The 27,672-nt window shown below is 51.6% G+C and overlaps 1 protein-coding gene across 1 annotated transcript in view; it reads left to right on the top strand.

Annotated features, from left to right (window-relative positions):
- Positions 1-1,019: 1,019 nt before the first annotated feature.
- Positions 1,020-27,672, top strand: part of CLPTM1 (CLPTM1 regulator of GABA type A receptor forward trafficking) — a 33,067-nt gene continuing 6,414 nt past the window's right edge. The window contains exons 1-6 of the mRNA XM_036345833.1: positions 1,020-1,116; positions 6,826-6,935; positions 13,457-13,580; positions 15,046-15,204; positions 18,050-18,167; positions 27,203-27,288. Coding sequence (XP_036201726.1) covers positions 1,045-1,116; positions 6,826-6,935; positions 13,457-13,580; positions 15,046-15,204; positions 18,050-18,167; positions 27,203-27,288 — 669 coding nt within the window. The 5' untranslated portion in view covers positions 1,020-1,044. The remainder of the gene's footprint in view (positions 1,117-6,825; positions 6,936-13,456; positions 13,581-15,045; positions 15,205-18,049; positions 18,168-27,202; positions 27,289-27,672) is intronic.

The raw sequence follows: 27,672 nt of genomic DNA, 5'->3' as shown, positions 1-27,672 counted from the left end.
GTAGCAACATTACAGTTATGAAGTAGCAACGAAAATAATTTTATGGTTGGGGGTCACCACAACATGAGGAACTGTATTAAAGGGTCGCAGCATTAGGAAGGTTGAGAACCACTGACTTAGCCGATCAGTAGTACAACCAGAATGTAAACCCAGGTCAGACCTCCACCCAATTCATTGGTGAAGGTTTAACAGCCGCTGATAATCTTCTGTCCTCTGGGTGGGCTTTCACAACACTCTCCCCAAGCCAGGAGTCTCTGAACAAGTGTAGAAAGATGCATACATAGCTAAGAAAACACGCAGCTCATACAGCCCTGGAAGCCCAGTCCCCAAGCCTAGTCACCGAGAACACGCATGCGCGCTGAAGTGGCGGCCCGAAACCTAGGGAAGGGGCTGACAGGATCCAACGTGGAGGTGTGGCGGCCGTGAGAACCCTGAGATGGTACTCTGAATGCACAGGAAAAATATAACCTCAAGGGGATTTACCGAAGAGAAAGGACGTTAGGAAAAGAGGTGAGAGCGGGAGGACACTGGTCAGAAGCCCTGCTCTCTGGATCTGGATCCGGTGTCCGGGAAGTTCCTTTAACGCACGAAGGGCGTGGCCCAAGCAAAACCTTTAGAAGCGTTACGGTGGCCGGGACAGCTCAAGAAACATGGAACGGCCTGAACTCGAAGTCTCGGCGGAGTGAAGCGGGCGGACGGCCTAGAAAGCTCACATAACCGGGAGAGGCTGGCTTACTGGAGAGGGCAGAAGGAATGGAGCCTGTGCATAGCGCACGTGTTAGCTGAGGAAGTCCTGGGAGTTCGGAGCAGGCAGCGTGTCCACCAGGTGAAAACATGGGTTAGTAGGCGGGGGAAGTCCTGTGGCCGGATTGGTTCCTTCAAAGCCGGAAGCCGCTCTCCCGGGAGGCGTGGTCGAGGCGCTCTTGCCCGGTACGGTGGCCGGCAGGTCGGGGGGGAAAAAAGGGTGAAATCTCGCGCGATCGCGCTGCTGCCGTCGGGGACGGGGCGGGGCTGGCGGCGGGGGCGGGGACCCGGAGCGGGAAGATGGCGGCGGCGCAGGAGACGGACGGGGCCGGCAGCGCCGTGGTGGCGGCCGGAGGAGGCGGCTCCGGTCAGGTACGGAGGCCGAGAGGGGCCTGAGGGGTTCTTCTCCACCCGGGGGGCCTCCCACGGGGCGTGTCCTGCCCCTTTTCGTGGAATCCCGTGCATCGGGGGCTCCTTGCCCAGAGGGACCTTGAATACCGGGCCCAGGCGGGGCCGGGTGGCCCGGGCGGCCGGACGGTGCGGGGAGCAGGGCCCTGTTGCGCGCCGGGCCCCCTGCATGCTCGCGCCGAGCGGCCACCAAGCTCATTGCTCGAGCTGGAGACAGTGGCGCGGCGGGACGCAGTCTTGTACCCGGGCTCCCTCGGTTCTCGACTCCTGATTCCAGGCTCCACGTCCGTTCGCAGAGTGGTCTGGCACCCGGGGTCTCCCTTCCAGTGCCTGACCTGTGGACGGTGACTGGTTAACTGGGAGCTTTGTATCTCTGGGGGGAGTCAGGTAGTCGTCCTGAGTCAGGGCACAGGCTGTGGAGGCTGACAGACCCATTTCACAGGTGGGAACCCAAGGAACAGCGAGAGCGAGGCGCCTGCAGAATGTCAGCCGGGCCGGGCCGGGCTTCATCCCATGGAGCAGTTAGGCAGCCGCTGCTAACCCAGCGTGGTCAGCACCGGAGTGGCTGTGCTTTGGTCACAAACTAACCCCGTGGGGGAATTAGCACAGGGGCGGGTGGTTTCTGACCCTCACCGCACAACGCAGCCGGGGCTGCAGAACCTGCTGAGTTCAGGCAGCCACCCTGCAGGCGTTTAGGGAACCCACCCCCACCCACCCGGATGTCACCGAGTGGGAGCAGCACACGGGAGAGGAGCTCAGGTTGGGAGGGGAGAGTGAAGCCGAGCTTCTCTGTGACCTTGTGCTAGTTCCTCTCTCTTTGGGCCCTCATTTCTGCAGTGGTACATGGAAGGGTTAGGTAGCAGGGCCAGCCGTGTGATGGGCCACAAAGGTGGCCACACCTGTGCCCCTGCCGTCGGTGGAGCGGGAGAGAAGACTGACGTGTAAAGAGTTATAACACTGGGTGACGAGGGTAACGATAGAAGTCTATGCCAGGGACTGAGGGAGCCAAGAGGAGGGGCAAATAATATCACCTGGAACGCCAGATGAGATTCGTGGGCTAGAGCAAGACAAGACGCACCTTGTTTAGCATCTTCAACCAGGCCCTGGGCCCGGGGGTGGCCTCAGGGAATGTTTGCTGAATTAGCTCTGGAAGGAAGACTCAGTCCCTGTCTTCAGGGGTTGCTCAGTCTTGCTGGAAGGTCTTTCTCCCTTGGAGTTTCTGTTGATTACTGAGTGTGTGTGTGTGTTGGGGGGGGCGGGGGGGGGCGGTGATGGGAGAGGCTAGGGCTCAGGGTGCCCTGATTGCTGCGAGTTTCCACAGACCCCCACACACCCTAGTCTTCTCTTGTCCTACCTCTGCTTAAACCTCTCCAGGCATTCCTTTGCTTTCAGGATAAAGGACAAGTTCTCTAGCAGATCAAGCGCTGCACGATCATGACTCCCTTCAGGCTGAGGATGGCTCAACCGCAGCACTTACTGACACTTTGGGTTGGGAATTCTTCACTGTGGGGGACTGTCCTGTGCGCAGTAGGATATTTAGCAGCGTCTTTGGCCTCTGCACACTAGGTATCAGTAGCGTATACATCACTCCCCAGTGGTGAGAACCCAAAATGCCTGCAGACATTGCTAAATGTCCCTGCTGGAGGGCCACTGGATGAGAGGAGCATCAGCCGGCGGAGCTTTTATTTCGGGCGGGTGCCAGCTATCCCTTCCTCGTAGCCTGTGCATAGGTTTCTCCCTTCTTACCTGGTTGATCCTTACGAGTCCTGTACATCTCAGACATTCTCTCCCTTAGGAAGCCCTCTCTGACCCTCAGACTGGGTCAGGGCTCCACAGCCCCCTGGGTTCCCCTGTCCCCAGCATTGTCCACACTGGGTTGTCACTGTCCATCTGTCTCCTCCGCTGACAGGAGCTGCAGGAGGACAGAACTGGGACTGTCTTGGTCATCACTGTGTCCCCAGCACCGTCCAGCTGAGGGCTTGGCACAGGTCAGGTGCTCAGTGTTGGTGGACTGAATGGATCTTGAGGCAGAGGATAAGCTGAGGTGGAATGCCCACGGTGGATCCAGGTGTTCGGTGAGGATGTGCCGGGAAGCCTCTGGCCCAGCCTCATGGTTTTAGCTGCTTCCTGGGCCCCTTGGTGCGTGTTCCTGGAGATCGTGTGTGAGATTGGACATGTGGATCCAAGAGGAGGAACTGTGCTGTGTCCGCAGCCACCCTCTCCTGGCCTGTGGGGTCTAGACAGGCCTTGGCAGTCTCATGCTCCAGCCAGCCTGCTCCCCCTTCAGGCGGGGGCTGAGGCACAGGACCCACAGACCCAGCATTCATCCCTTCAGTTAATGTGTATTTTGTCCCCACTGCAGGCTCTGATCCATGCTAATGCTGGAGATACAGCTGCGAACAGAACAGAGGCCCTGCCCTCTTGGAGCTCATGTTCTATTTGAGGGCCTCAGGGTGGGGGTAGAAGAACAGACGGGACTGTTCTAAGATAAATAGGAAAATGTATAGTGGATCAGATGTAATAAGTGCCATGGACAGAAATAAAGCTGGGAGGGGGATAGGAAGTGAGAGGGGTGGGTAGGGGGGTTGTCATTTAAGCAGGGAAGGCCTTGCTAGAAGGTGCCATTTGAACAGACTTGAAGAAGGGAGCCATGTAGATACATGGGGGGAAAGCCTTCCAGGTAAAGGGAGCAGCCGGTGCAAAGGCCCTGAGCGCGGAGGTGCCTGGTGTGAGGAGGGAACAGTGAGGAGACTGGTGTGGCTGGAGCTGGTGAGTGAGGGGAGCTAGGGGAGAGCAGAGAGCAGGGAGGGAGCCAGATCAGGCCCTTGGGGACCATGGTGAGGACTTTGCTTTCACTCTGAGGGAAGTGGAAGCCACTGGAGAGTTACCTCTTTTTTTTTTTTTTATTGCTTTTTGGAGAGAGGAAGGTGGAGAGAGAGAGCCCAGAATCTGGGTATCTGGATATGTGCCTTGACTGGGAATCGAACCTGCCACCTTTTGGTGTAGGGGAAGATGCTCCAGCCAAATGAGCCACACTGACCAGGGCAAGAGTTACCTTTCTATTGAGGTATAATTTAGATACTGTACCGTACCGTTCACCTGCTGTCAGTATAGACTTCGGTGGCTTTTAGTACATGCGTGCAGTTGTGAGGTACAAGCATCGTCACAGTCCAGTCTGAGAACACTTGTATCCCCTCAGAACGTGTTCCTTTTGCAGTCATTCTCTGCCCCTAGCAGTGTTCCTTTTTGTTGCCGAGTACTATTCCATTGTGCAGATGCATCCGTTCCATTCATTGCAGGACGTTTGGGTAACTTGTAGCTATTATGAATAATGCTGCTATGGACATTCGCGTATAAGCTTTCCCGTGGACCTACGCTCTCATTTCTCTTGGGTAGAGACCCAGGAGTGGGATCGCTGGCTTGTTTGCAGGTACAATGTTCACTTTTTAAGTATCGACCTTGTTTTTCCAAGCAGCAGTGTCATTTTTCCCACCAGCAGTGTCCAGCGTTCCGATGTCTCCACACCCTCACCTGCACTTGTGGCTGGCCCTCTTTTTGATGCTGGCCATCCTAGTGCACAGACATCTCATTGCGGTTTTCATTTGCATTTCCATGGGAAGGTGTCCAGCCCACTTGTCCACTATTGCGGGTAGGAGAACAGACCTGGCAGCCAGCCAGATGTGGGTTCAAGTTCTGGCCTGGCCTCAAGCTTCCGTTTCTTGACCCAGAATCAGCTCAGACCTGCTGGAAGCCCTTACTTGGCCCCCCAGTGCTCCTGAACAAGGGCTGTGCCCATCTAATCTCCCTGTCTCCTGGCCAACCCCTTCGCTGAACCTTTCCCTCTCCCCAGCACACCCTTCACCCAAATGTCAAAGACAGCTCCTCAGGGAGGCCTCCCTGACCCCCTAATCCAGGGGTTATCTTCATCTCCTGTATTTCCTCCAGAGCACTTTTCCTGTTTACCATTTTTAATTATCCTGTTTACTGTTCTGTAGGGGTGTTTCCATCTAGATCAGCGGTTCTCAACCCTTTGGGGGTCGAACGGCCCTTTCACAGGGGTCGCCTAAGACCATCGGAAAACACATATATAATTACATATTGTTTTTGTGATGAATCACTATGCTTTAATTATGTTCAATTTGTAACAATGAAATTGGGGGTCACCACAACATGAGGAACTGTATTAAAGGGTCACGGCATTAGGAAGGCTGAGAACCACTGGTCTAGATCCTGAACTCTGGGAGAGCAGGCCCAGAGCTGTGTGGCCACCACCAGTCCCACCACCTAGCACAGGGCCTGGCGCACAGTGAGTGCTCAGGACATATTTTTTCTAACACGCGAAGGAAATCTTTTCTGAACAAAATACACCTGCGTTTTCACAATCTGGCCCTTGGGTCAGAGATGGGAAGGGTCAGAGAAGGCAAGTGATGTGTCCAAGATCTCACGGCTGGGAATGATGGGGCAAGGCCTGCAGCCTGGGTCTGTGACCACCTATCACCATGGTGCTGTCCTGCACTTTGGGAGACAACAGAGAAAAGCACTGCTGGTAAAGGGACAGGGAGTGACAAATGACACCTTTAACAAACACTGGCCTCAGCTCCCTGGCAGCCCCATCTGGCCAGGGGGCCTCTGTCTCTGCTCCCCGGGGCTTTCGGGGCTGAGAGAAGACATTGCAGAGGAGTGGGCTTGGGGCTGTGGGAGGGGGAGGACTGGGCAGTGGGGGCCCCGGAGGGGGTGGATTTGGGTGGCCTGGTGCTGGGGGAAAGCCCTTCAGGGAGCATTTGTTGACTCCACAGGTATTTATTGAGCCCCTGCTCTGCTGGCTGGGGGGCTGGGTAATGCTTCCACCTGACGGTGACCTTGACAGTCCTAGTCCTACCTCTTGAAGGCTGGGGGCTGAGGGGGCGGAGCCAGGAGGAAGGAAGAGGGCAGGACTGGGAAGTGGCAGGTTCCAGGACAGGCCTGGGAAGAATTTCTCCATCTCGCGCCTTTCCAAAGCTGACATGAAATTCTCTGCTTCTGAGCTTCTCTTTCGGAGGGAAGATTCTCCCTTTGGGAAGCCCTGCCTGACTCGCTGGCCTGCCCACCCTCCCTCCTTCTGCTGCTGTCCTCCCCAAGCCCCCATTCTCCCGCATGGAGATGTTCGAGGTTCCGGCCCGCAGGCTGGTGTGCACTGTGTTTGTTGCACTCACCTTCGTTGTGGCTCACAGCAGTGTGGCTCATGCCCTGGTTGTTTTTTTCTGTCTGTCTGTCTGTCCTGCTGTTTCCGGAGCTCCTGAAGGGATGGGCCCTGTACAGGGCCAGCCACAGCGGAGACCCCAGGAACTGTTTGCTCAGGGAAGGACCGTTCAGATAAACCCAGGACTTGCATCGGCCAGTGACCCCTTCTGCATTGTTCCCCATAGGCACCTCCGCATCCTTGCTCCCTGGGCCCCGGCCCCAGGGAGCGATGGACAGTCCTCAGAGTGGGACTATGTGTCACACCACCTTTGTTTCTGTCCCTGCTGCTTCCCTCATTGCCTCCTCTGCACAGGCCACTTGTATTTTAGATCTCAGCGCTGATGTCCCCTCTTCCAGGAAGCTCTCCCTGACCCCTGGACCAGGTGCCCCCTCTGCGTTCAGCCCTGAGCCAGGTTGCATTCTCCCTCCTTATCCTGGTCTCTGTCTCCGCAGGTGACCAGCAATGGCAGCATCGGGAGGGACCTGCCAGCGGAGACCCAGCCCCAGAACCCACCCCAGCCAGCACCCAACGCCTGGCAGGTCATCAAAGGTGTCCTATTCAGGTAAGCAGATGCCAGTTTGCTTTTTTATCTTCTAATATGTTTTTATTGCTTTCAGATAGAGGAAGGGAGAGGGAGATTGAAACATCGATGAGAGAGAAGTATCAACATCCATTGGCTGCCTCCTGCATGCCTCCTGATCGGGATCGAGCCCGAAACCCCAGCAGTCGAACCAGCTACCTCCTGGTAGGTGGGTCAGTGCTCCAGCATGGAGCTACACTGGCCGGGCATGGTTTGCTTTTGTTCATGGAAAAAAGTGCAAATGAAAGGAAAGAGTCCTTGAGGATGGCCATCATGTCTATATTGGTGGGAGCTGTATTTTTTTTCTTAATGATAGAATTTTTTTAATGTGGTAAAATATACCACATTATTAATATCCTCGGGCTGCTCTAATAAATAGCACTAACTGGGTGACTTAAACACCAGAAATGAATTTCTCACAGCTCTGGAGGCCAGAAGTCTGAGACCAAGGGCATGTCTGGTTTCTCCTGAAGCGTCTCTTCGTGGCTTGTAGATGTCTGCCTTGTGGGGTCTTCACATGGTCTTTCTTCTTTGGGTGCCTATGTCCTAATCTCCTCTTCCTTTTTGTTTTTCTTTTTTTACTTTGTTCTTATTCTTTTTCTAATCTCCTCTTCTTATAAGGACACCAGTCCTATTGGATTAGGGCCCACCCTATGATCTCACTTAGCCTTAATCACCTCTTTAGAGTCCCTATCTGCAAGTAGAGTCACTGAGGTACTGAGGGTTAGGACTTGACATATGATTTGGGGGACACAATTCAGACACAACATACACGTTACATGTAACTTACCATTTTAACTATTTCTAAATGTAACATTCAGTGGCATTAATTATATTGACATTGTTTTTTTGTTTTGTTTTTTTAAATATATTTTATTGATTTTTTACAGAGAGGAAGGGAGAAGGGATAGAGAGCTAGAAACATCAATGAGAGAGAAACATCGATCAGCTGCCTCCTGCACACCCCCCACTGGGGATGTGCCCGCAACCAAGGTACATGCCCTTGACCGGAATCGAACCCGGGACCCTTGAGTCCCCAGGCTGACGCTCTAGCCACAGAGCCAAACCGGTCAGGGCTATATTGACATTGTTGTACAACCATCACTACCATTCATCTCCACAACTTTTTTCTCTTCCCAAACTGAAACTCTTTTCCCCTTAAACACTAACTCCTCAGTTTCCCTTCCCGCCAACCCTTAGCATCCACCTTCCTACTTTCTGTCTCTGAGCTTCTACCTCAGAGAGGAATCCGACAGCTCACAGGTCATCAAAAGAATTCCAAGAGATCCCTCGTTGGTGGTGCTCAATTGGCATCATCCTGTGCACTGAAAGGTTGCTGGTTTGATTCCAGGTCAGGGCTCATGACCAGCTTGTGCGCCCCATCCTTGGTGGGGGTCATGCAGGAGGCAGCAGATTGATGTTCTGCTATGATCTATGTTCCACTCTCACATTGATGAGTTTCTCTCCCTCTCCCTCTTTCTCTAAAAAGCAATAAAAATGTCTTAAAAAGAAAAGAATTCCATGAAAACCCATGTCAGCTGGGGGCATAGGAGCTGGCACGTGCTCAGTCAAAGTTGGCCATGATTGCTTTTGTTTACTGTTTATAAAACCTTAGGACATATAAAGAGAAACAGTTGAAAGATAATCCACAGCCTCGATGCAGTCACAGATCACCTGCTGGTGGGGGACAGACCTGCCTGCCTCAGAGTGTCACACAGGACAGGCAGAAGCTGTTCAGGAGAGAAACTGCACTCTTCAGCCAGGACACTCACATGTCCTTCCTGACCTGTACCCCAAGCTTCTTCAACTGTGGGGCCCCTGTCCCTCCTCTTCCCTGTTCCTCTCCTCCCCCCATGTCCAATGAGGACTTAGCATTTTCTTATATATCAGTTTCTTTCATGCTTCAAACAGCTATGAATAGAGATTATTCTTATCTTTCCCTTCATTTTTACCCGAGGCAGCCTATTTTATACAGTTCTGCACCTTGATTTTTTTCATTAGCAATGTATTTCAGAAATCTTTCCACATCAGTGCATAAAGGAACTTCCTTCAGATACGCATTTTTCATCCAGCCACAGTGTAGGCTAATTTCCTTTCTTAGAACCAGGCAGCCCCAAACATCAGTTCAGAGTCTCTCTTGGAGTTTTTTTTTTTGTTGTTTTTTTTAAAAATATTTTATTGATTTTTTTACAGAGAGGAAGGGAGAGGGATAGAGAGTTAGAAACATCGATGAGAGAGAAACATCGATCAGCTGCCTCCTGCACACCCCCCACTGGGGATGTGCCCGCAACTAAGGTACATGCCCTTGACCGGAATCGAACCTGGGACCCTTCAGTCCACAGGCCGACGCTCTATCCACTGAGCCAAACTGGTCAGGGCCTCCTGGAGTTTTAAAGTGGAATCGGGCTTTGTTTTGAGGGGTCTGTGAGCTCCCCTGAAGCTTCCAGCAGATTGCATTGAAAGGGCCTCTGTTGAGGATAGTCTCCATGCATCTTAGCACATCCTCAAATCACACCAGTGCTTACCCGGAGCTGGGAGCGGGGTGGATAAATGAATGGGGTGGGAAGGAGAGTTTTCACTATATGTCTTTCCATAAATACAGTTTTTTCTGAACCTGTGGAAGTATTATCTATTTAGGGGGGAGAGATTTAAAGGCTCTTTTATTTGCTTCCTCTGGGAAGGTGAGGCTGGTCACTGTGAGCCTGGGGTCCTCTGGCGGGGGGCTTCATGGCCTGGGATGCTGGGGTGGAGGGCAGTGTCCCCAAGGCCTCTGAGTGGCCCCAAAACTGGGTACACGAGTACACACAGATGTTCTTGTATCCTTCAGGGCTCAGGGGATCTGGAGTCCTAAAAAGATCTGGTCTGGTCTCCCTCGTTTTACAGGGGACCCAGAAGACCAGAGGGGTTGGGACTCCCCCCACAGGCCACACATTAAGCCAGTGGACGTCCCTGCTCCACACTCTCCTTGGATGTATTCACTCATATGGGAGCCTCTCCTGGGGGCAGAGGGGACCCCAGAGATTGTCGGTGCTAGATCTTCCCTCCCCCAGGCATGTGCATCAGGGACTTCTTGGGGAGGCAGCAGATGGCTCAGCTGGGCCATGGCTCCTGAGACCCCAGACCCCAGGGCTGCATGGCTTCTACAGGCAGAGACGAGTTCTGTGCCTGATCCTGCCCTTCGGTGTGGTTTGGGGCTCAGCAGGGAGGCACCCTACTCACATCAGAATTCCCTTATAGTGTTTTCCATTCCAAAGTTTATTGTATGACTCTTTCCTGTGATGCAGATAACAACAATAATAGCTAACACTTGTACTACTCAGTATGTGCCTGGCTTCATTCTGAATGATGTCATTGCATATGTATATATCGGTGTATTTAATGCTTACAAACAACCCTACAAGGTAGGCAGTGTTAGCCCCACGTTAATAGTGGAGGAAACAGGCCTAGAGAGGCCAAGAATCTTGTTCGAGGTCACACAGTCAGTAAGAGGCAGAGCTGGGCTTCAGATCCAGGTATTGAAGCTTAGAGGCTGAGCATGTAACCCCTCTGCTGTATAGCTTTTTGCTTTTTTAAATTTTTTTTATTTTTATTTTTTAATATATTTTATTGATTTTTTACAGAGAGGAAGGGAGAGAGAGAGAGGGTTAGAAACATCAATGAGAGAGAAACATCGATCAGCTGCCTCCTGCACATCTCCCACTGGGGATGTGCCCGCAACCCAGGTACATGCCCTTGACCGGAATCGAACTTGGGACCTTTCAGTCTGCAGGCCGACGCTCTGTCCACTGAGCCAAACCGGTTTTGGCTGCTTTTTGCTTTTTAAAAAAATGTTTTTATTAATTTCAGAGGGGAAGGGAGAAGAAGAGCGAGAGAGATAGAAACATCAATGATGAGAGGAAATAGTTGATCAGCTGCCTCCTGCACACCCACTACTGGGGATGGAGCCCACAACCTGGGCATGTGCCCCAATCAGGAATGAAACTGCGACCTCCTGCTCATAGGTGCTCACAGGCTGACGCTCAACCACTGAGCCACACCACCTGGGCTGCTCTGTGGGTTTTTATACCTGTGATTCATAAATGCTTGTCTCATTATTAATTACACAGCGGCTGTATCTGAGAGACCTGAATTAATACAATGGATATTTATTTCTCGCACACATACCAGTGTGGACTAAGCAGACCAGAATTTTGCAGTCTGCTGCGACCCAGACTCCTCCCTGATTTTTTTTAAAAAATTTATATTTTAGCCCTAACCGGTTTGGCTCAGTGGATGGAACGTCGGCCTGCGGACTGAAGGGTCCCGGGTTCGATTCCGGTCAGGGGCATATGCCTTGGTTGCGGACACATCCCCAGTGCGGAGTGTGCAGGAGGCAGCTGATCGATGTTTCTGACTCTCTATCCCTCTCCCTTCCTCTCTGTAAAAAAATCAATGAAAATATATTTTAAAAAAATATATATATTTTATTGATTTTTTACAGAGAGGAAGGGAGAGGGAGAGAGAATCAGAAACATCGATGAGAGAGAAACATCGATCAGCTGCCTCCTGCACACTCCTGTGTCCACAACCAAGGTACATGCCCTTGACCGGAATCGAACCTGGGACTCTTGAGTCTGCAGGCCGACACACTATCCACTGAGCCAAACCGGTTAGGGCTCCTCCCTGATTTTTGATCCACCATTGCTGGGTTTTGCCCCTCTGCTACATAGGGCCTAAGATAGCTGCTGAAAATCCAGTCACCACAGCCATGTTCCAGCGGGGAGATGAAATCAAGGAGAGATGTTCTTTCTCTTTAAGGACACTTTCCAAAAACTCAACATAGCACATTGTTTTTTCATTTTATTGACCAGAGCTTTACCTTGTATCTTTACGCAGCTGTAAGTAAGGCTAGAATTGTCTCTTTTCTGGGTGGCCAAGGGGTCCCACTAAAATTTAGTTTACTTACCAAGGAAGAAGGGGAAGATGGATATTGGGAAACAACTATCAGTCTGGTGTAGTTTTGTTTTAGGGCTTTTATTTTGTTCATTAGAAAAAAATTCAAAAAGAAAAGCATAAAAAATCCCCTAAGATCACCGTCATCATCATTACTGTATTGACACAATCCTTTCACACACTGATTCATATTGATGCTCACCCGAGGATATTTTTCCATTGATTTTTAGAGAGAGTGGAAGAGAGAGGGAGAGACAGAGAGAAATATCGATGTGAGAGCGACACATCGATTGGTTGCCTCACACACATGCCCTGACCAGAATCAAACCTGGGACCCTTCAGTCTGTGGGCCAATGCTCTAACCACTGAGCCAAACCAGCTAGGGCTGCGTATTCATTCTTATCAAGCTTTTCCTAATTGTTTCCAGTAGGAGAGTTGGTCTGAATAAACTAGTCCATTGCTACCAAAATTCAGGACTGCCCTGGCAGGAGTGTCAAACCACCCCTGGTCGGGGTAGGTGCAGGAGGCAACCAGTCGATGTGTCTCTCTCATATCTCTATATCTATATCTATATTTATACCTATATCTATATCTCTATATATAGGTAGATATCTTTATATCTGTATATCTATCTATATCTATATATCTATCTATCTGTATCTATAGCTACATATATATATATTTTTTAATGTAGTTGCAGGAACTCCTGGTCACATTACTTTAAGTATAGGCAACTCATTCTCAGGATCAGTGATTCTTTTTTAAAAAAAAAATATTTTTATTGATTTCAGAGAGGAAAGGAGAGGGAGAGAGAGAAACATCAATGATGAGAGAGAATCATTGATTGGCTGCCTCCTGCACGCCCCCTACTGGGATCGAGCCTGCAACCCATGCATGTGCCCTTGACCAGAGAACCTTCAGTCCGCAGGCCAACGCTCTATCCACTGAGCCAAACCAGCCAGAGCTCTCATATCTATATTTTTCTCTCTCTCTTCCTTTGTCTCTCCCTTCCACTCTCTCTAAAAGGAAATGGAAAAAATATCCTCTGTTGAGGATTAACAACAACAACAAAATCAGATCTAACTTATTACTATCTGCCTCTCCAGTTTTCAGTTGAGGTTTCTGAAATGTTGCTTATGTTGCTTTCTAAGGTTCTGTGCTTGTAAAACACTGGGCTAGCACAGGTTCTTTGGGTTGTCTCACTTTGGGATGTCTCACAGTGGACTGGGACATGAATGTTTTCTAGGTCTGAGGTTTCAAGGGTCCAAGCTCCTGTGTCCTGTGGTCACCAGGAGCTTCTGGAGGACTTGGTGAGGGGGGTCTACATGGAGCCCAGGGCAGTGTCAGACCCCCCACCCTAGCAGACAGTGGCACCTGGGGTCTCTCCCCAGACGTGGCTTTTGAGGGCATCTTATCTCTCACCAGCCCTGTGACTGCCTTCTCAGGGACCCTCCATCCTTGGCCACCGGCCCCAGGTCAGGCCGCAGCAGGTGCGAGTCAGAAGGTCAGGAGGACCCATGTCGGAAGGAAAAGGCTTGGGGACTCATCACCTGCCCTGCTTCCCTCCTCAGGATCTTCATCATCTGGGCCATCAGCAGCTGGTTCCGCCGAGGGCAGGCCCCTCAGGACCAAGTGGGCCCCGGAGGAGCCCCGCGCGTCGCCAGCCGCAACCTGTTCCCCAAAGACACTTTAATGGTAACTGCCGGCTGGGAGGCCAGACAAGGGAGATGAGAGCGCCAGGGAGGGTGTGGGGGAGTGACATGGGCCGCGATCTGGTTTCTGGTAACTGTCAGGTCTATGAATGGGTTCAGAGCTGAGGAACCCTGGGTCTATCCACAACATATAAAACCTGTCACTCAGGCGACACCAGTAAGGGAAAAGTAAATTCTTTTGGTTTTGTGGGGGTTCCTCTGGGGAAGAGGAACATCCAAGGAGTCACTCGGTTGTTTAAAAACTATCTTGGCAGAGTCCTTAATGTATTTTGTTTCAAAAGTATGGTCAGGCTTTAAAAGTTGCAAAGGGAGCCCTAGCCGGTTTGGCTCAGTGGATAGAGTGTCAGCCTGCAGATTGAAGGGTCCTGGGTTCAGTTCTGGTCAAAGGCATGTACCTCAGTTGTAGGCTCAATCCCCGGCCCGGTCCGGGCCCATGTCTCTCTCACATCGATGTTTTCAGTTTCCCAGAATTCTAGTCAGCGGGGTGACCACTGCTCAGCTGTTCTTGGTCAGTGGGCCTTCAGGGCTCTGGACAAAGACGGCCACGGGACTTGAGAAAGGAGGAAGCTCTTGGAGGCGTGGCTTCCCCATGTTCTCGGTAGAGGCTGATGTTCCTGCAGATCTTGACCGTGCTTTATCCGTAAGCCTGCAGAGCTCTGACCAGGAACGCCATAAGAGGCCGAGAAGGGAGAACATAATTCAGGAAGGTCTTGATCCTGTCTAACCCTAAATTCTAATTGCTAGGCTGGCCATCCTCTTTTTTCTTTTCTTTTTTTTTAAAAATATATTTTATTGATTTTTTACAGAGAGGAAGGGAGAAGGATAGAGAGTTAGAAACATTAATGAGAGAAACATCGATCAGCTGCCTCCTGCACACTCCCTACTGGGGATGTGCCTGTAACGAAGGTACATGCCCTTGACCGGAATCGAACCTGGGACCCTTGAGTCCGCAGGCTGATGCTCTATCCACTGAGCCAAACTGGTTAGGGCCTCTTTTTTCTTTTAATATATTTTTATTGATTTCAGAGAGGAAGGGAGAGGGAGTGAGAGGGAGAAATATCAATCAATTGGCTGCCTCCTACACACCCCACACTGGGGATGGAGCCCACAACCCAGGCATGTGCCCTGACTGGGAATGGAACCATGATCTCCTGGTTCATAGGTCAACGCTCAGCCACTGACCTACGCCAGCCAGGCGAGGCTGGCTATTCTTTAATTGTTTTTTTGCTCATAGACATCACAGACTCAGACCAGGACAGATGTGGTGGGTATGAGAAAAGAGAAAATTTATTCTACTAGCTGCTACTCTTCTCTCCACTAACTCCCCTTTTCCTTCACCCAACAAAGTTATTCATATTAGTAGGCTGACCACTGCCACAGTTCTTCATCTGTCAACCTCAGAGGCTCTTAATGAGGAACCCTAAGCTCCCCACTTCTCCTCCCAACAGAACCTGCACGTGTACATCTCAGAGCACGAGCACTTTACAGACTTCAATGCCACGTCAGCACTCTTCTGGGAGCAGCACGACCTTGTGTATGGCGACTGGACTAGCGGCGAGAACTCAGATGGCTGCTATGAGCACTTTGCTGAGCTCGACATTCCACAGGTGGGGACGGCTCCCGATCTCTGGCCCCAGGCTGCTCACCTTGCATGGAAGGGCCTTTCCTTGAACCAACTGCGATCTGAAGATTAGGCTCTATGCCTGGCTGTACCCTCAGTTCACATGCTTCGTGGCCACAGGCAGGTCCCTGAAGTCTCTGGGCCATGGCCTCCCACATCTCCATGTGGATGGAGTTGGAATTGGCCTAGGATCATGTATTTCTGTGGTTTTTAACCAGTGAAATATTAGTAATTGTCCTTGGGGGTGTCTAGTCATCACTAGTTTGTCAGGCAGCCCAATCCTTCCTATATAATAATCCTATATAATAAAAGGGTAATATGCAAATTGACCAACTGGCAGAACGACCTGTTGCTATGACGTGCACTGACCACCAGAGGGCAGATGCTCAACACAGGAGCTGCCCCCTAGTGGTCAGGGTGCTCCACAGGGGGGAGTACTGCTCAGCCACAGGCTGGGCTGACACTGGTGAGTGTGGCAGCACTAAGGATGTCTGACTGTGTCTTAGGCCTGCTCCCCTTGGGGACATCCCCCGAGGGCTCCCGGACTGCAGACTGTGGACTGCGAGAGGACACAGGCCAGATTGAGGGACGCGCCGCCCCCGCTCCCCCCCCCCCCCCCCCCCCCCCCCCCGTGCATGGCCTCTACTTTGAAAATAACAGTTAACATTGATTAAGCACTTACTCTGTGCAGGGCACAAGCTAGACCAACTGGTGTAAACCTCCCAGTAACCCTATAAAGTGGAAACTATTCTCTCCAGCGATGAGGACATTGAGGTGCAGAGAGCTTAAGTGACTTACCTAAGGCCACACAGCTAGTGAGAGATTTGAACTCAGGGTATCTGGCTCTGGACTTGGGCAGCCCCATGTTCAGATCCTGCCTCCCCTAAGAAGACCTTCCTGACTCTCAGGCTCTGGCAGCTGCCCTCTCTGGGCTCTCCCACCCAAGCCCTGCCCACACTGGGGGTTGTCACTTCCTGGACATGGGTCTCTCCCTCCTCATCATGGGACTGTGAGCCCTAAGAGGGTACGGCTGGGACTGTCTTGCCAACCACTGTGCCCCAGCTCTCTTCAGCATGGGGCTGGGTGCAGAATGTTGAACAATCAATGAATTTGCTGCATTAATGATGTTGACATCTCCTTGGGCTGCACACTCATTCATTTCTCTTTAGCAGGTCTCCTTGGCCTCCTGAGGGGGAAGGGGAGGTGTCTGCTCTGTCTCTGTCTTGGTCTGTGGGGGTGGCTGGACACAGGGTGTGGACACAGTCTTTCTGAGGCCGATAGGCTAACCCAGGGGTGGGCAAACTTTTTGACTTGAGGGCCACAATGGGTTCTTAAACTGGACCGGAGGGCCGGAACAAAAGCATGGATGGAGTGTTTGTGTGAACTAATATAAATTCAAAGTAAACATCATTACATAAAAGGGTACGGTCTTTTATTTCAATAGTTTTATTCATTTCAAACGGGCCGGATCCGGCCCGCGGGCTGTAGTTTGCCCACGGCTGGGCTAACCTGTGCTGAGGGATGGCTTCCACCAGACTCCTGCCTGGGATCCAAGCCCCTCCCTCCCTGAGGTCCCCGCTAGCCTGAGGGGCAGCAAACTGGGCAGCAGAAGCCACCCCCAAGGACTTGGATCTGACCAGGTTTGAGGTGGGAGGGTATCTCAGTTGCTCCTGATTTTAATTTATGGCGCTGACTGAGTGATGACACGGGGAGGCAAGTGCCATTGAAAGAAGAATTAATTACGTTTCCCGAGGGGGGGTGCACCATGTAACACTGGGCCGCATGGGGAAGCACCTGTGCAGGAGCAGAAGGAGCGAGAGGGGAAGCCTAGGCCAGAGTCTTCACTGGGGTTTCCTCCGGAAAGACGAGGCAGGGTAGGGAAGCAGCTAGAAGGGCTGGGTGGGGCTGTGGATTTGGGATTGGTTGGTTTGCATATAAAAGGCCTGTTCCTGGGCAGGGGAGTTGTTTATTATCTGTAGGCATCAGCTAGTCCTATTGCGGCAGTCTCTACCCAGCTAGCTAAGTCCTCCAAGATGTTAAAACAGGATAAAAAACAAAGAAGCATGATGAACACGGAGGTGGACTTCAAAGGCAGGGGAGCGAGGAGGATGCCCTGCGGCCAGGTGACTCCAGCTGTGCGCGAACATCAGAGAGGGCTCAGCGCGCCCTAGCAGGCGGCGCCCCTCTTCAGTTTCTCTGCATGCGGTGGGGTGAGCACAATGCTCCCGCTGAGAGCTGGAAGGAGCGAGGTATGGGCAGACAGGTGGGACGCAGGTGGTGAGGGGCAGAGCCGCACAGGAGCCCACAGACGGTTCGGATCCATCCACTGCACATTATGTAAGCTCTCTGTGTGAGCCCTAGTTGGCTCTTCTGGAAAATGGGTATAATAACATGGCCACTGCAATAGGTCTTCGTGTGTTGCAGGAATGGGAACCCGTGGATTAGGCAGTTACCATTTGGAGCACCCAGAGCAGGGTCTGGTGCTCCCCCTCCTACCCCCCTCCCAGGTTTTACTGTTGAATGAATTAAGGTCATTTATTGAGCTCCTACTTTGTGCCTGAGTGACATGCTAGGTGCTCTGGGATAATCCCAACTGCACTGCTCTGCCCTCAGCTCTCAGGCCCTGCGCCCTGCGGTGGGCACAGAGGCTCAGCGTGGGGAAGTGCAAGAGCCGGGATTTGAATCCGAGTCTCTCTGGCTCCAGTGTTTTGCTCTTAACCACTTAGCTACACTGCTTGCCTGGCCGGAGAACTGGGGAGTGGGGAAGCTGCTGGGGGCATCTGTCGTGAGGGGCTTCAGCATTTCCTTCTTTCTGTTGGCCCACCTTGCAGAGCGTTCAGCAGAATGGCTCCATCTACATCCACGTCTACTTCACCAAGAGTGGCTTCCACCCAGACCCCCGGCAGAAGGCCCTGTATCGCCGGCTCGCCACGGTCCACATGTCTCGGAGTAAGTCAGTCTCCACAGCTCAGATCCACAGTCCAGGCAGCTGGCAGCCTGGGTGCCCCAAGCCAGTGCAGGACCTCAAATCCTAGGCCCACAAGGACTGGCAGGAAGCCTGCGCCCAGGGAGTCTGGGATTGGAGGCCCATCCTTTGTGCCTCTGTAGACACCCCTCAGGCAGACAAGAGAGCAGTGGGCTTAGAAAGAGCAGGTGGGTCTCGCTGTTGTGCTCAGTGGTTGAGCGTTGACCTATGAACCAGGAAGTCATGGTTCGATTCCCAGTCAGGGCACATGCCCAGGTTGCGGGCTCGATCCCCAGAAGGGGGCGTGCAGGAAGCAGCCAATTGATAATTATCTCTCCTCATTGATGTTTTTCTCTCTCTCCCTCTCTGTCTCTCTGAAATCAATAAAAACGTACACGTAAAAATGTGTAATAAAAAATTTACACATTTTTTTTTTAAAGAAAGAAAGAACAGGTGGACAAGGGGACTTTTGAAGGGGAGGTGATGGACCAGCTCCTGTGTAGCACCTGGCTTGGTAGAAGTAGCTGCTTAAGAATAGCCTGTGAATGGACAATGGGTTGATTTAATGAGCACAGGGAGACTGGAGGCCCCTTGAAATTTGTTTCATTCAGTGTGACCTCTAATCGCATCTGTGTCAACCCAGTCCGCGTGAATGGGCACTGCACACGTGTGTCACCCCTGAGATGTCTCGTGGGACAGTGCCTGTGTCCCAGGTGACCTGTTCAGATGGTCCTGTGTGGCTCTGCTGTGAGCCCTCTATTCTCAGACACACGCCTCTGAGCAGTGCCCTTTATTTTCGAAGGCAAGATGCTGAGGGCCCTGGAACTAGATAAGGCCCCCTATGCTCATTCTCGCTGGGTGCCCACCAGGTGAATCCCCATCGGATGGGACTGAGTCACCACTGAGAAGCCCTGGGTCGGGGGTGGCTGTTTGTGGCTATGACACAGCCTAATATTGAAATGTTTTCTCTGCCCAGGCATCTCCTTAAATTATTTTCTTTTCTCTTGTTAGAAGTACACTTGACCTTTGAATAACACAGGGATTGGGGTGCCAGTCCTCTGCACAGTTGAAAATGTGTGTGTAAATTTTTTCCCCGTTTTTTATTTTGTATAATTTTTTTACTCCCCCAAACTTAATTTTCCCTTAGTATGTTTGGGGGACTGGCTCCAGCACCCCAGCAGGTACCAAAATCTGAGGATGCTCAAGTTCCTTATATAAGATGGCATAGATCAGTGCATACAGTTAGCTCTTCACATCCATGGACTCCCAACCGCAGTTCAAAAACAATACAGTTATTTTTTTTTAAAAATCTGCATAGAAGTTGACCTGTGCAGTTAACTTCCATGTTATTCAAGGGTCAACTGTATATGGTTTAAATATACTTTTTATTGATTTCAGAGAAAAAGGGAGAGGGAGAGAGAGACAGAAACATCAGTGATGAGAGAGAATCACCGATCGGCTGCCTCCCGCACACCCCTACACTGAGGATGGAGCCCACAACCCGGCCGTGTGCCCTGACTGGGAATCGAACCGTGACCTCCTGGTTCATAGGTTAACACTCAAACACTGAGCCACGCCGGCCAGGCTGTATATGCTTTAAAATTCAAATAATAAACGGAACAGTGAGATTCATCAGTCCCCTTTTCCCTCTTCCCCTTTTCCCCAGTTCCTACCCGCCACAGGCAACTGCTTTCAAATTCATTTAGCTGTTTCTTCTGTTCCTTAATCTCCAAGGCTCTCAATAACAAGTTGGTACCTCAGTTTCTTGGCTTTTCAGTTTTAGATATTATCTCCTGACCTCTTACTCTGGAAGAGGAAGTCCTAGCACATTAACATAATTTTGACTAGATTAACATTTAGTATTCAAATGATTGTGTGGTTCTTTTTTTTTTTTTTAATATATTTTATTGATTTTTTACAGAGAGGAAGGGAGAGGGATAGAGAGTTAGAAACATCGATGAGAGAGAAACATCGATCAGCTGCCTCCTGCACATCTCCTACTGGGGATGTGCCCGCAACCCAGGTACATGCCTTTGACCGGAATCGAACCTGGGACCCTTCAGTCCGCAGGCCGACGCTCTATCCACTGAGCCAAACCGGTTTCAGCGTGATTCTTTTTTTAAAATATATTTTTATGAGAGAGAATCATTGATTGGCTGCCTCCTGCACGCCCCCTACTGGGGATAGAGCCTGCAACCCCAGGTATGTACCCTGACCGGCAATCGAACCGTGACCTGTTGGTTCATAGGCCCACGCTCAACCACTGAGCCACTCCAGCCGGGTGAGTGTGTGATTCTTACTTACATCTGAACCACACAGTGAACGTGTTTATTTTTTCTTTCCTGTCCAATTTCTCCTTTTCTGTGAGGTTAGTGAGTGTTGGCATTTTTTCGCTCACTCTTTGTGTCTCTGTCCCGGAGTCCACTGTCTCCTAATTGGCTGTCATAGGAATCTCTCTCTGTACTTGAGTTTCACCCGCAAATTTTGTTAGCTCCATCTCAAGTTCATTTTTTGCGCCTGTGAATTTGGTGTTGATCTAGCTAGCTGTTTTGTGTGTGGTGTGGTAACAGACACACTTCTATTCTTGTGGTTAGGTCTTTCTTATTTTGATACAAAAATAGCCCAGTCTCTGCGGCTGGGACCCTGGACTGGCGATCTCTGGAGGGATGGTACGGTGGTGCCAGGTCTAAGTGTTGTATTTTGTGAAAAGTGCTGAAATAACGGGAATTCATTCAGGGACCATTTCTGTGCCACAAGAAATAAAAGCATTGTGGCTGTGGAAAGAGACAGAAACACGACATCCGGATTGGCCGATGTCACAAATCGGGTGGTACTGGCTGTTCCTTAAGAGCATGTCTAGCCCTGAGTCGGTGGTGCAGTTGGTTGGAGCACTGTCCCGGACACCAAGATTGTGGGCTCGATCCCCAGTCAGCACATTCCAAGTGGCAGGTTCAATCCCCCATTGGGCAAGTAGGGGACACAACCGAACAACGTTTCTCTGTCACATCAGTGTTTCTCTCTATATCCCTCACAATCAATAAAAGCATATCCTGGGGTGAGGATTCAAAAGAAAAATATGTGGTGCTTGGGTGGAGATGGACAAAGGTGGGGGAGAAATGGGGACATCTGTAACCGTATCAACAATAAAAATAAAGTTCAGAAGAAAAGTAAGAATATGTCAAGCTTGGAGATCAGCTCCTCCTGCTCAGTCAGCAGATGAAATGGCCGTCATCCTGCCATTAGAGGAGGGTAGTGCTGTGGAGCCCCTTGAGGAAGATACGAAGTTGAAGAGAAACCTAAAGGTATAATAACTCTCACTGCTGAGGAACTTCCAGTAGATGAGTCTCCAGTTACAACTTCTCCACCCTGTGGTGCAGTACCCGTCATTGTAGGGACCACGAGAAAGAACTTTGAAGGGAAAAGAGCTTAGAACAGTGGTTCCCAACGTGGGGGGCATGCCCGCACGGGGCAGTTTGATTTTTCTTTAAAGATGTATTTTATTGACTTCAGGGGTGGGGGAGAAATTAATGATGATAGAGAATCATTAGTCGTTGCCTCCCGTATGCCCCACACTGGGGATTGAGCCAACAACCCAGACATGTGCCCAGACCAGGAGTTGAACCCTGACCTCCTGGTTCATAGGTCGACGCTCACCACAGAGCCACGCCAGCCGGGCCAATTTGATTTGGTTTTTTTTTTGTAAGTATAGTTTTATTGATTTTAGAGAGAAAGGGAGAGGGAGAGAGATAGAAACATCGTTGATGAGAGAGAATCATGGATCGGCCGCCTTTTGCATGCCCCCTAGTGGGGATTGAGTCTGCGACCAGGGCATGTGCCCTTGATCGGAATCGAACCCGGGACCCTTCAGTCTGCAGGCCAATGCTCTATCCACTGAGCCAAACCAGCCAGGGCCCAATTTGATTTTTAAGGGGGCAATTGGAGAATGAGCTATTAACAGTGAATTTTATGCATTTCTTATGGTTCTAGGGGCCTCATATACAAACTATACTAATAAAAGGGTAATATGCTAATTAGATAAGGCGTCTTCTGGACGACCATCTGGATGTCCTTCCTGACAAAGCTGGGCCTGGGTGAAGCTGCCCGCCGGCGGTCCTGGGTGCTAGTGCCTGCGGCTGGCTGGGGCCTGGGAGATGGAGAATCTGCCCACCCCGCAGTCCCGGGCACCAGCACCTGTGGCTCAGGAGATGGAGAAGCCACCCGCCCTGTGGTCCCAGGCTACTGCCAGCCGGAGAAGCCGCCGCCTCCCACCCCCCGCCAATATCCTGGGCGCCTGCGCCTGTGGCCCGTGTGAAGCCACCTGCCCACTGTCCCCTGTGGCTGCAGCTGGCCTGGGTCTTGGGTGCCTGTAGCCGGCTGGAACAGGGAATCCTGGGTCCTGGGAGTGGGGCTGAGACAGAGGTGGCTAGGGGCGATCAGGCCAGCAGGGGAGCAGTTAGGGATGATCTGGCCAGCAGGGGAGCAGTTAGGGCAATCAGGCTGGCAGGCAGAGGTGGTTAGTTGTGATCAGGCAGGCAGAGGTGGTTAGGGGTGATCAGGCAGGCAGGCGAGCAATTAGGAGCCAGTGGTCCCGGATTGTGAGAGGCTTGTCCCCTGTGGGGGTCCTGGATTGGAGAGGGTGCAGGCCAAGCTGAGGGACCACACTCCCCTGCACAAATTTCGTGCACCAGGCCTCTAGTATATAAATATGTATTGTGACATATTTATGCATTCCAGTTCTCTATTATGTTTTGAAACTTTATTTGCTATTTTTTATATCACTTTTTTTTTTTTTTTAGCAATTTCTTAGTGATTTCTTCCTCAGTCCTTCAACTGTCCTTTTGTTTTTTTATTTTTCTCTTTCATGGATGCCACGTTCTTTGGAAGCTTGTTTAGACCAAGTTAATGGCCTTGTAGGCTTCCTCCATGTGACTAGGATTCATTTTTTGAATAATAAGAATTATATGTCACGGGGGCATCAGGATTTTAGAGATGCTTAGGTGGGGCATGGCCAAGAAAAGGTTGGAAGCCACTGCTGTGTGCTCAGCCCACGGGGCTGCATGCCTCAAAGCTGTGAGCTAGGCCACTGATACTCTAAAAGCCAACGTGCCCATATGGAAAAGGGAAACGTATGAAGAATCATCATCACGCCCTGCCGGTTTGGCTCAGTGGATAGAACGTCGGCCTGCGGACTGAAGGGTCCCGGGTTCGATTCTGGTCAAGGGCATGTGCCTTGGTTGCAGGCATATCCCCAGTAGGGGGTGTGCAGGAGGCAGCTGATCAATGTTTCTCTCTCATCGATATTTCTAACTCTCTATCCCTCTCCCTTCTTCTCTGTAAAAAAATCAATAAAATATATTTAAAAAAAAAAAAAAGAATCATCATCACATTTGAAAAGAAACAAAGAATGCTTTGGGGCAACCAGTGATTAAATCACTTATGTTCCTGGAGTGCGGAGGTTTAAATTGGAGAGCTTGTCTTTGAGCACATTTTGATTTTTCTTCAGAAGTTAAGAAGTTTAGGATGAGGTGTTACACTGGAACTAGAAATAGAGGAAAGCCTTAGGAGGAAATAGAAGGATAATTCAAACATGAGGAAAAATGTCAGGGGTAGACAGACTATTCCCTGCCTAAGTTGTAAGTGTGACTGGACTTACTGAGGTGTGGCCCTTCTCATGGACTTTGTCTCAGAGCCCATCCCCTCCCCCACCTCCACAACCAGGGATGTCATTGTCATCAAGGAAGTGTTAGGGGCATGCTGGCCGACCCGGAAGTGATTGGACAGTCATGATTGGACAGTTTTGATATGTTTTTAGAATTTATATATTTAAAAAACAAGCCCAATAAAACATGATTTAAAAAGCTTACCTTGCCAAAACCGGTTTGGCTCAGTGGATAGAGCGTCGGCCTGCGGACTGAAAGGTCCCAGGTTCGATTCCGGTCAAGGGCATGTACCTGGGTTGCGGGCACATCCCCAGTAGGAGATGTGCAGGAGGCGGCTGATGGATGTTTCTAACTCTCTCTCTCTCCCTTCTTCTCTGTAAAAAAATCAATAAAATATATTAAAAAAAATAAATTGTTAAAAAGCTTACCTACACTGGATTGAACAAAAAGTTGGTGCCCCAAGTGTACTGAGTGCTGTGAAGTGAGCGGGTCTGGAATGTGCGCTGTGGCCGTTGCGCCCACTGCTTTCCGCATAGTGGGACCTGCGAAGATGTGGGCGAAGGTGCGCTGAGGAGGTGTGGCCTGCAGGGGCTGTCCTGGAGAACATGTCCCCAAAAGTGGGGCTCGGCAGGGGCCTGGGGTGGATGTGCCTGATGCCTCGAGGTTGCTTGAATGAGACCCAGTCGGGTGGCTGCTGGCTTGCATGTCATTTACCCTCATTGATGCCATATTTTTGTGGGTTTGCCTTTGGTAAATGAGATCCTTGTCGCTGTGTGGTGAGATGGTGTCACAGTCACTGTGACGGGTGTCTGCAGCTGGTGGACCTGGAAGGCCCACCAGGATCACCCAGGCTTGCCCCACAGCTGGGACCCCTTGGAGCTGGCCACCCAATTCCAGGGCAGAAAATGAGAGTGTGGGAGCAGTCCCTCTCCCCCCCACAGGGCCAGCACTCAGTCCTCTAGAGCACCTCTGTCCCCTAGAGATGTAGTGCCAGCCACTAAGTCATTTTAAGTTTTCTAGTGGCCACATAAAAAACACACACATGCCCTGACCGGTTTGGCTCAGTGGATAGAGTGTCAGCCTTCGGACTGAAGGGTCCTGGGTTCGATTCCGGTCAAGGGCATGTACCTTGGTTGCAGGCACATCTCCAGCGGGGGGCGGCTGATCAATGTTTCTCTCTCATCAATGTTTCTAACTCTCTGTCCCTCTCCCTTCATCTCTGTGAAAAATCAATAAAATATATTTTAAAAACACACACACACACAAAACCCCCTAAAACTATAAAATTAACATTAGTAGTAATTTTATTGAGGTCAACATATTGTCATTTCAACATGCAGTTAGTATAAAAAATCACTGAGATTACCTTACGTTCTTTTCTTCCTCTGCACTGAGTTTCAGAACCTGGTGTGTTTCGCACTCACAGCACACCCGCTCGGCCACACTGCCAGTGCTCAGCAGCCTCATGTGGCCAGTGACCACCATGCTGGCTGCTGCACTTCTAGAAGCTTCAACTCCGAGGAAAGGTGGCTCTTTCCTCCCACAGAAGCCAGGTCCGTCTTGTATTATAATCCGTGTGGGTGCTGCCAAGTTGTAGAATGTTCTTCCCCCGAGCCAAAGCCTCTCTCCTGTGCCGCCTCCTCCAGGCCTCTGGAGCCCGACTCCTCCCTTCCCGCGGCAGCCTCTCTCAGGAATGCAACAGTAGCGGAGTGTGTCCCCGGAATTCATTCTTCAGGATGCCCACCCTTGGGTGTTTACTGCTCCCCCTGGACGTGGGGCAAGGTCTCACCTGTGTTGATAGAAGTGCTGGGCTGGTATTTGTGCTGCAGTCAGAGCAGCAGGCCCTGGTGCTGCTCTGGGCTGAAAGCCTACGTCCCGTCCGGAAATGTTTTTGAACGTGAGCTTGTGTGTGGAATTCAGAAGCCTCTAGCCCTGGTTCTGAGTGGATGCGAGGGATCCAGGCCCGGTGGTTTGGGTATCTGTGACGTGCAGAGACATTCTGGCTGGGCTCTGTAGCGCAGAGCCACTCACAATGGCCCTGCATTCTCCAGAGGAGGGACCGAGGCCGGGAAGTGACAACGCTTTCCAGCATCCCCTAGCTCGTGTGAGAGTAGGGCTCCCGCTCTTGACCAGCTCCCTTCCCGTTTCCCCATCTCTCCCTGCCCCTCCGGGACAAATGGGGAAGTCACAGGAGGGGCAGGCTGCATTTTGTCCAGGGATAGGGAGTGCTGAAAAGTACCCAAGCAGGGTGGAGCTGAGCAAGCACCAGCCCCTTCCTCCTGGCAAGTCTTGGCATGGTTCAAGGCAGGGAGGCAGAGAGCCTGTGGCCAGCCTGGCCTCTGCAAGCGGAAGTGAAGGCTGCTCTTGGCTGGGGTTCACAGCCCCAAAGGATTTCTCACACCGGTGGTTCCGGGCCTTCTGAACTGCCCGCAGCTCGCCTGTTTACTTTGGTGTATTCCAGGGTCGTCACTGGGCCCAGAACCGTGTGGGGATATGTCAGTGTCCAAATGGGCCCACCCCCTCCTGGGGCTCACAGACAGGTTGTGGGGAGAGACAGCAAACAAACCGATGGGCAGTTGGATTGGAGGCAGGGAATGTTGTGAAGGGAATAGACAGTGCAAGGAGCCCGCCTGGAGGCCTCCTTGAGTGGGGTGCGCAGGGAAGCCCTAGGAAGAGGGACATTTAACCAGGGACTTGAGGGTGAGAAGAGCCACCAGGAAGTTCCCAGCCATAGTGCGTACGGGTCAGGTTGGCGCATGTGAGGAGAGGGGAGTGAGGAGATCGAGGGTGGGAGGGGTAAGGGCTGAGAGGTCGGTGGGGCTTGCGAGCATGGGGCATGAAGGTGCGTTGCTGGGGCCGCAGGAGCTGCCTGGGGTTCGGAAGTAGCAGGAGGGCAGGGGGCAGGGTCAGATACTTGGTTTAAAAGAAGTGCTGGCTGCCCGGCAGAGAGAAGGTCATAGGAGGCAAGGGTGGCCCCAGGAGGCCAGTGAGGAGGTGGCTATAGTCATCCAGGAGGGGACGCCAGGGCTGGCTCACCATGCGGCCTGGAGGTGGACGTTGTGGTTGGATTGGAGGACGGGCCGGATGGGACCCACGCAGCAGGTTCTGGAGCAGAAAGACTCCGTGATTCTGCCGCGAGTCATTTGGTGGCTGTTGGCGTCACTGTAAAAATGGGGAAAGTGGGACTGAGGTTTGAGAGGGCAGGCAGCTCTGGCCTGCCGGTCAGCGTTATCGCCACTTGGCATGTGGGGTAGTGGGAGCCGGGAGACCAGTGAGCAGCTGTTGGTAGGCAGAGGGGTCTGGATCCCCCAGTGCCAGCAGGTCTCATATCCACCCCTTCTCCCCGTCCCCCTCCACAGTGATCAACAAGTACAAGCGCCGGCGGTTTCAGAAAACCAAGAACCTGTTGACAGGAGAGACAGAAGCCGATCCAGAAATGATCAAGGTACATGAGCGGAGCTCTTGGGTCCTGGGGGCAGGCTGTTCCCGGCCCAGCAGCCATGCGGGCTCTCAGCTGGCACCACCACCGAGCTGCTGTGAGGGCTTGGTCAAGTCTCCTCTGGAAAAGGGGCTAGGAAGCTGAGCTGCCTCTCAGGAAGTGGGAGGATTCAGGGTGAGAGGGGTCCCATTACCATTCCCCTTTTCAGTGGGGAGACTTGCCCACAGTGTCAGAGCCAGGAAATGCAGGGCAGGATTCACACCCAAGCAGTCAGACCCCGAGCCCAGCCAGACAGAGTAGCACCCCCATTCTTCCAGGTGGGCTGGGGGCGCCAGGGTGTTAACCTGTGCTGGTGCCAGGAATCCTCCTCTCTGCGGTGGTCCCGGCAGG

The sequence above is a fragment of the Myotis myotis genome, unplaced genomic scaffold, assembly GCF_014108235.1.
Source record: "Myotis myotis isolate mMyoMyo1 unplaced genomic scaffold, mMyoMyo1.p scaffold_m19_p_19, whole genome shotgun sequence".
In the NCBI taxonomy this organism is placed as follows: domain Eukaryota; kingdom Metazoa; phylum Chordata; class Mammalia; order Chiroptera; family Vespertilionidae; genus Myotis; species Myotis myotis.
This window is presented reverse-complemented; position numbering and strand designations above follow the sequence as displayed.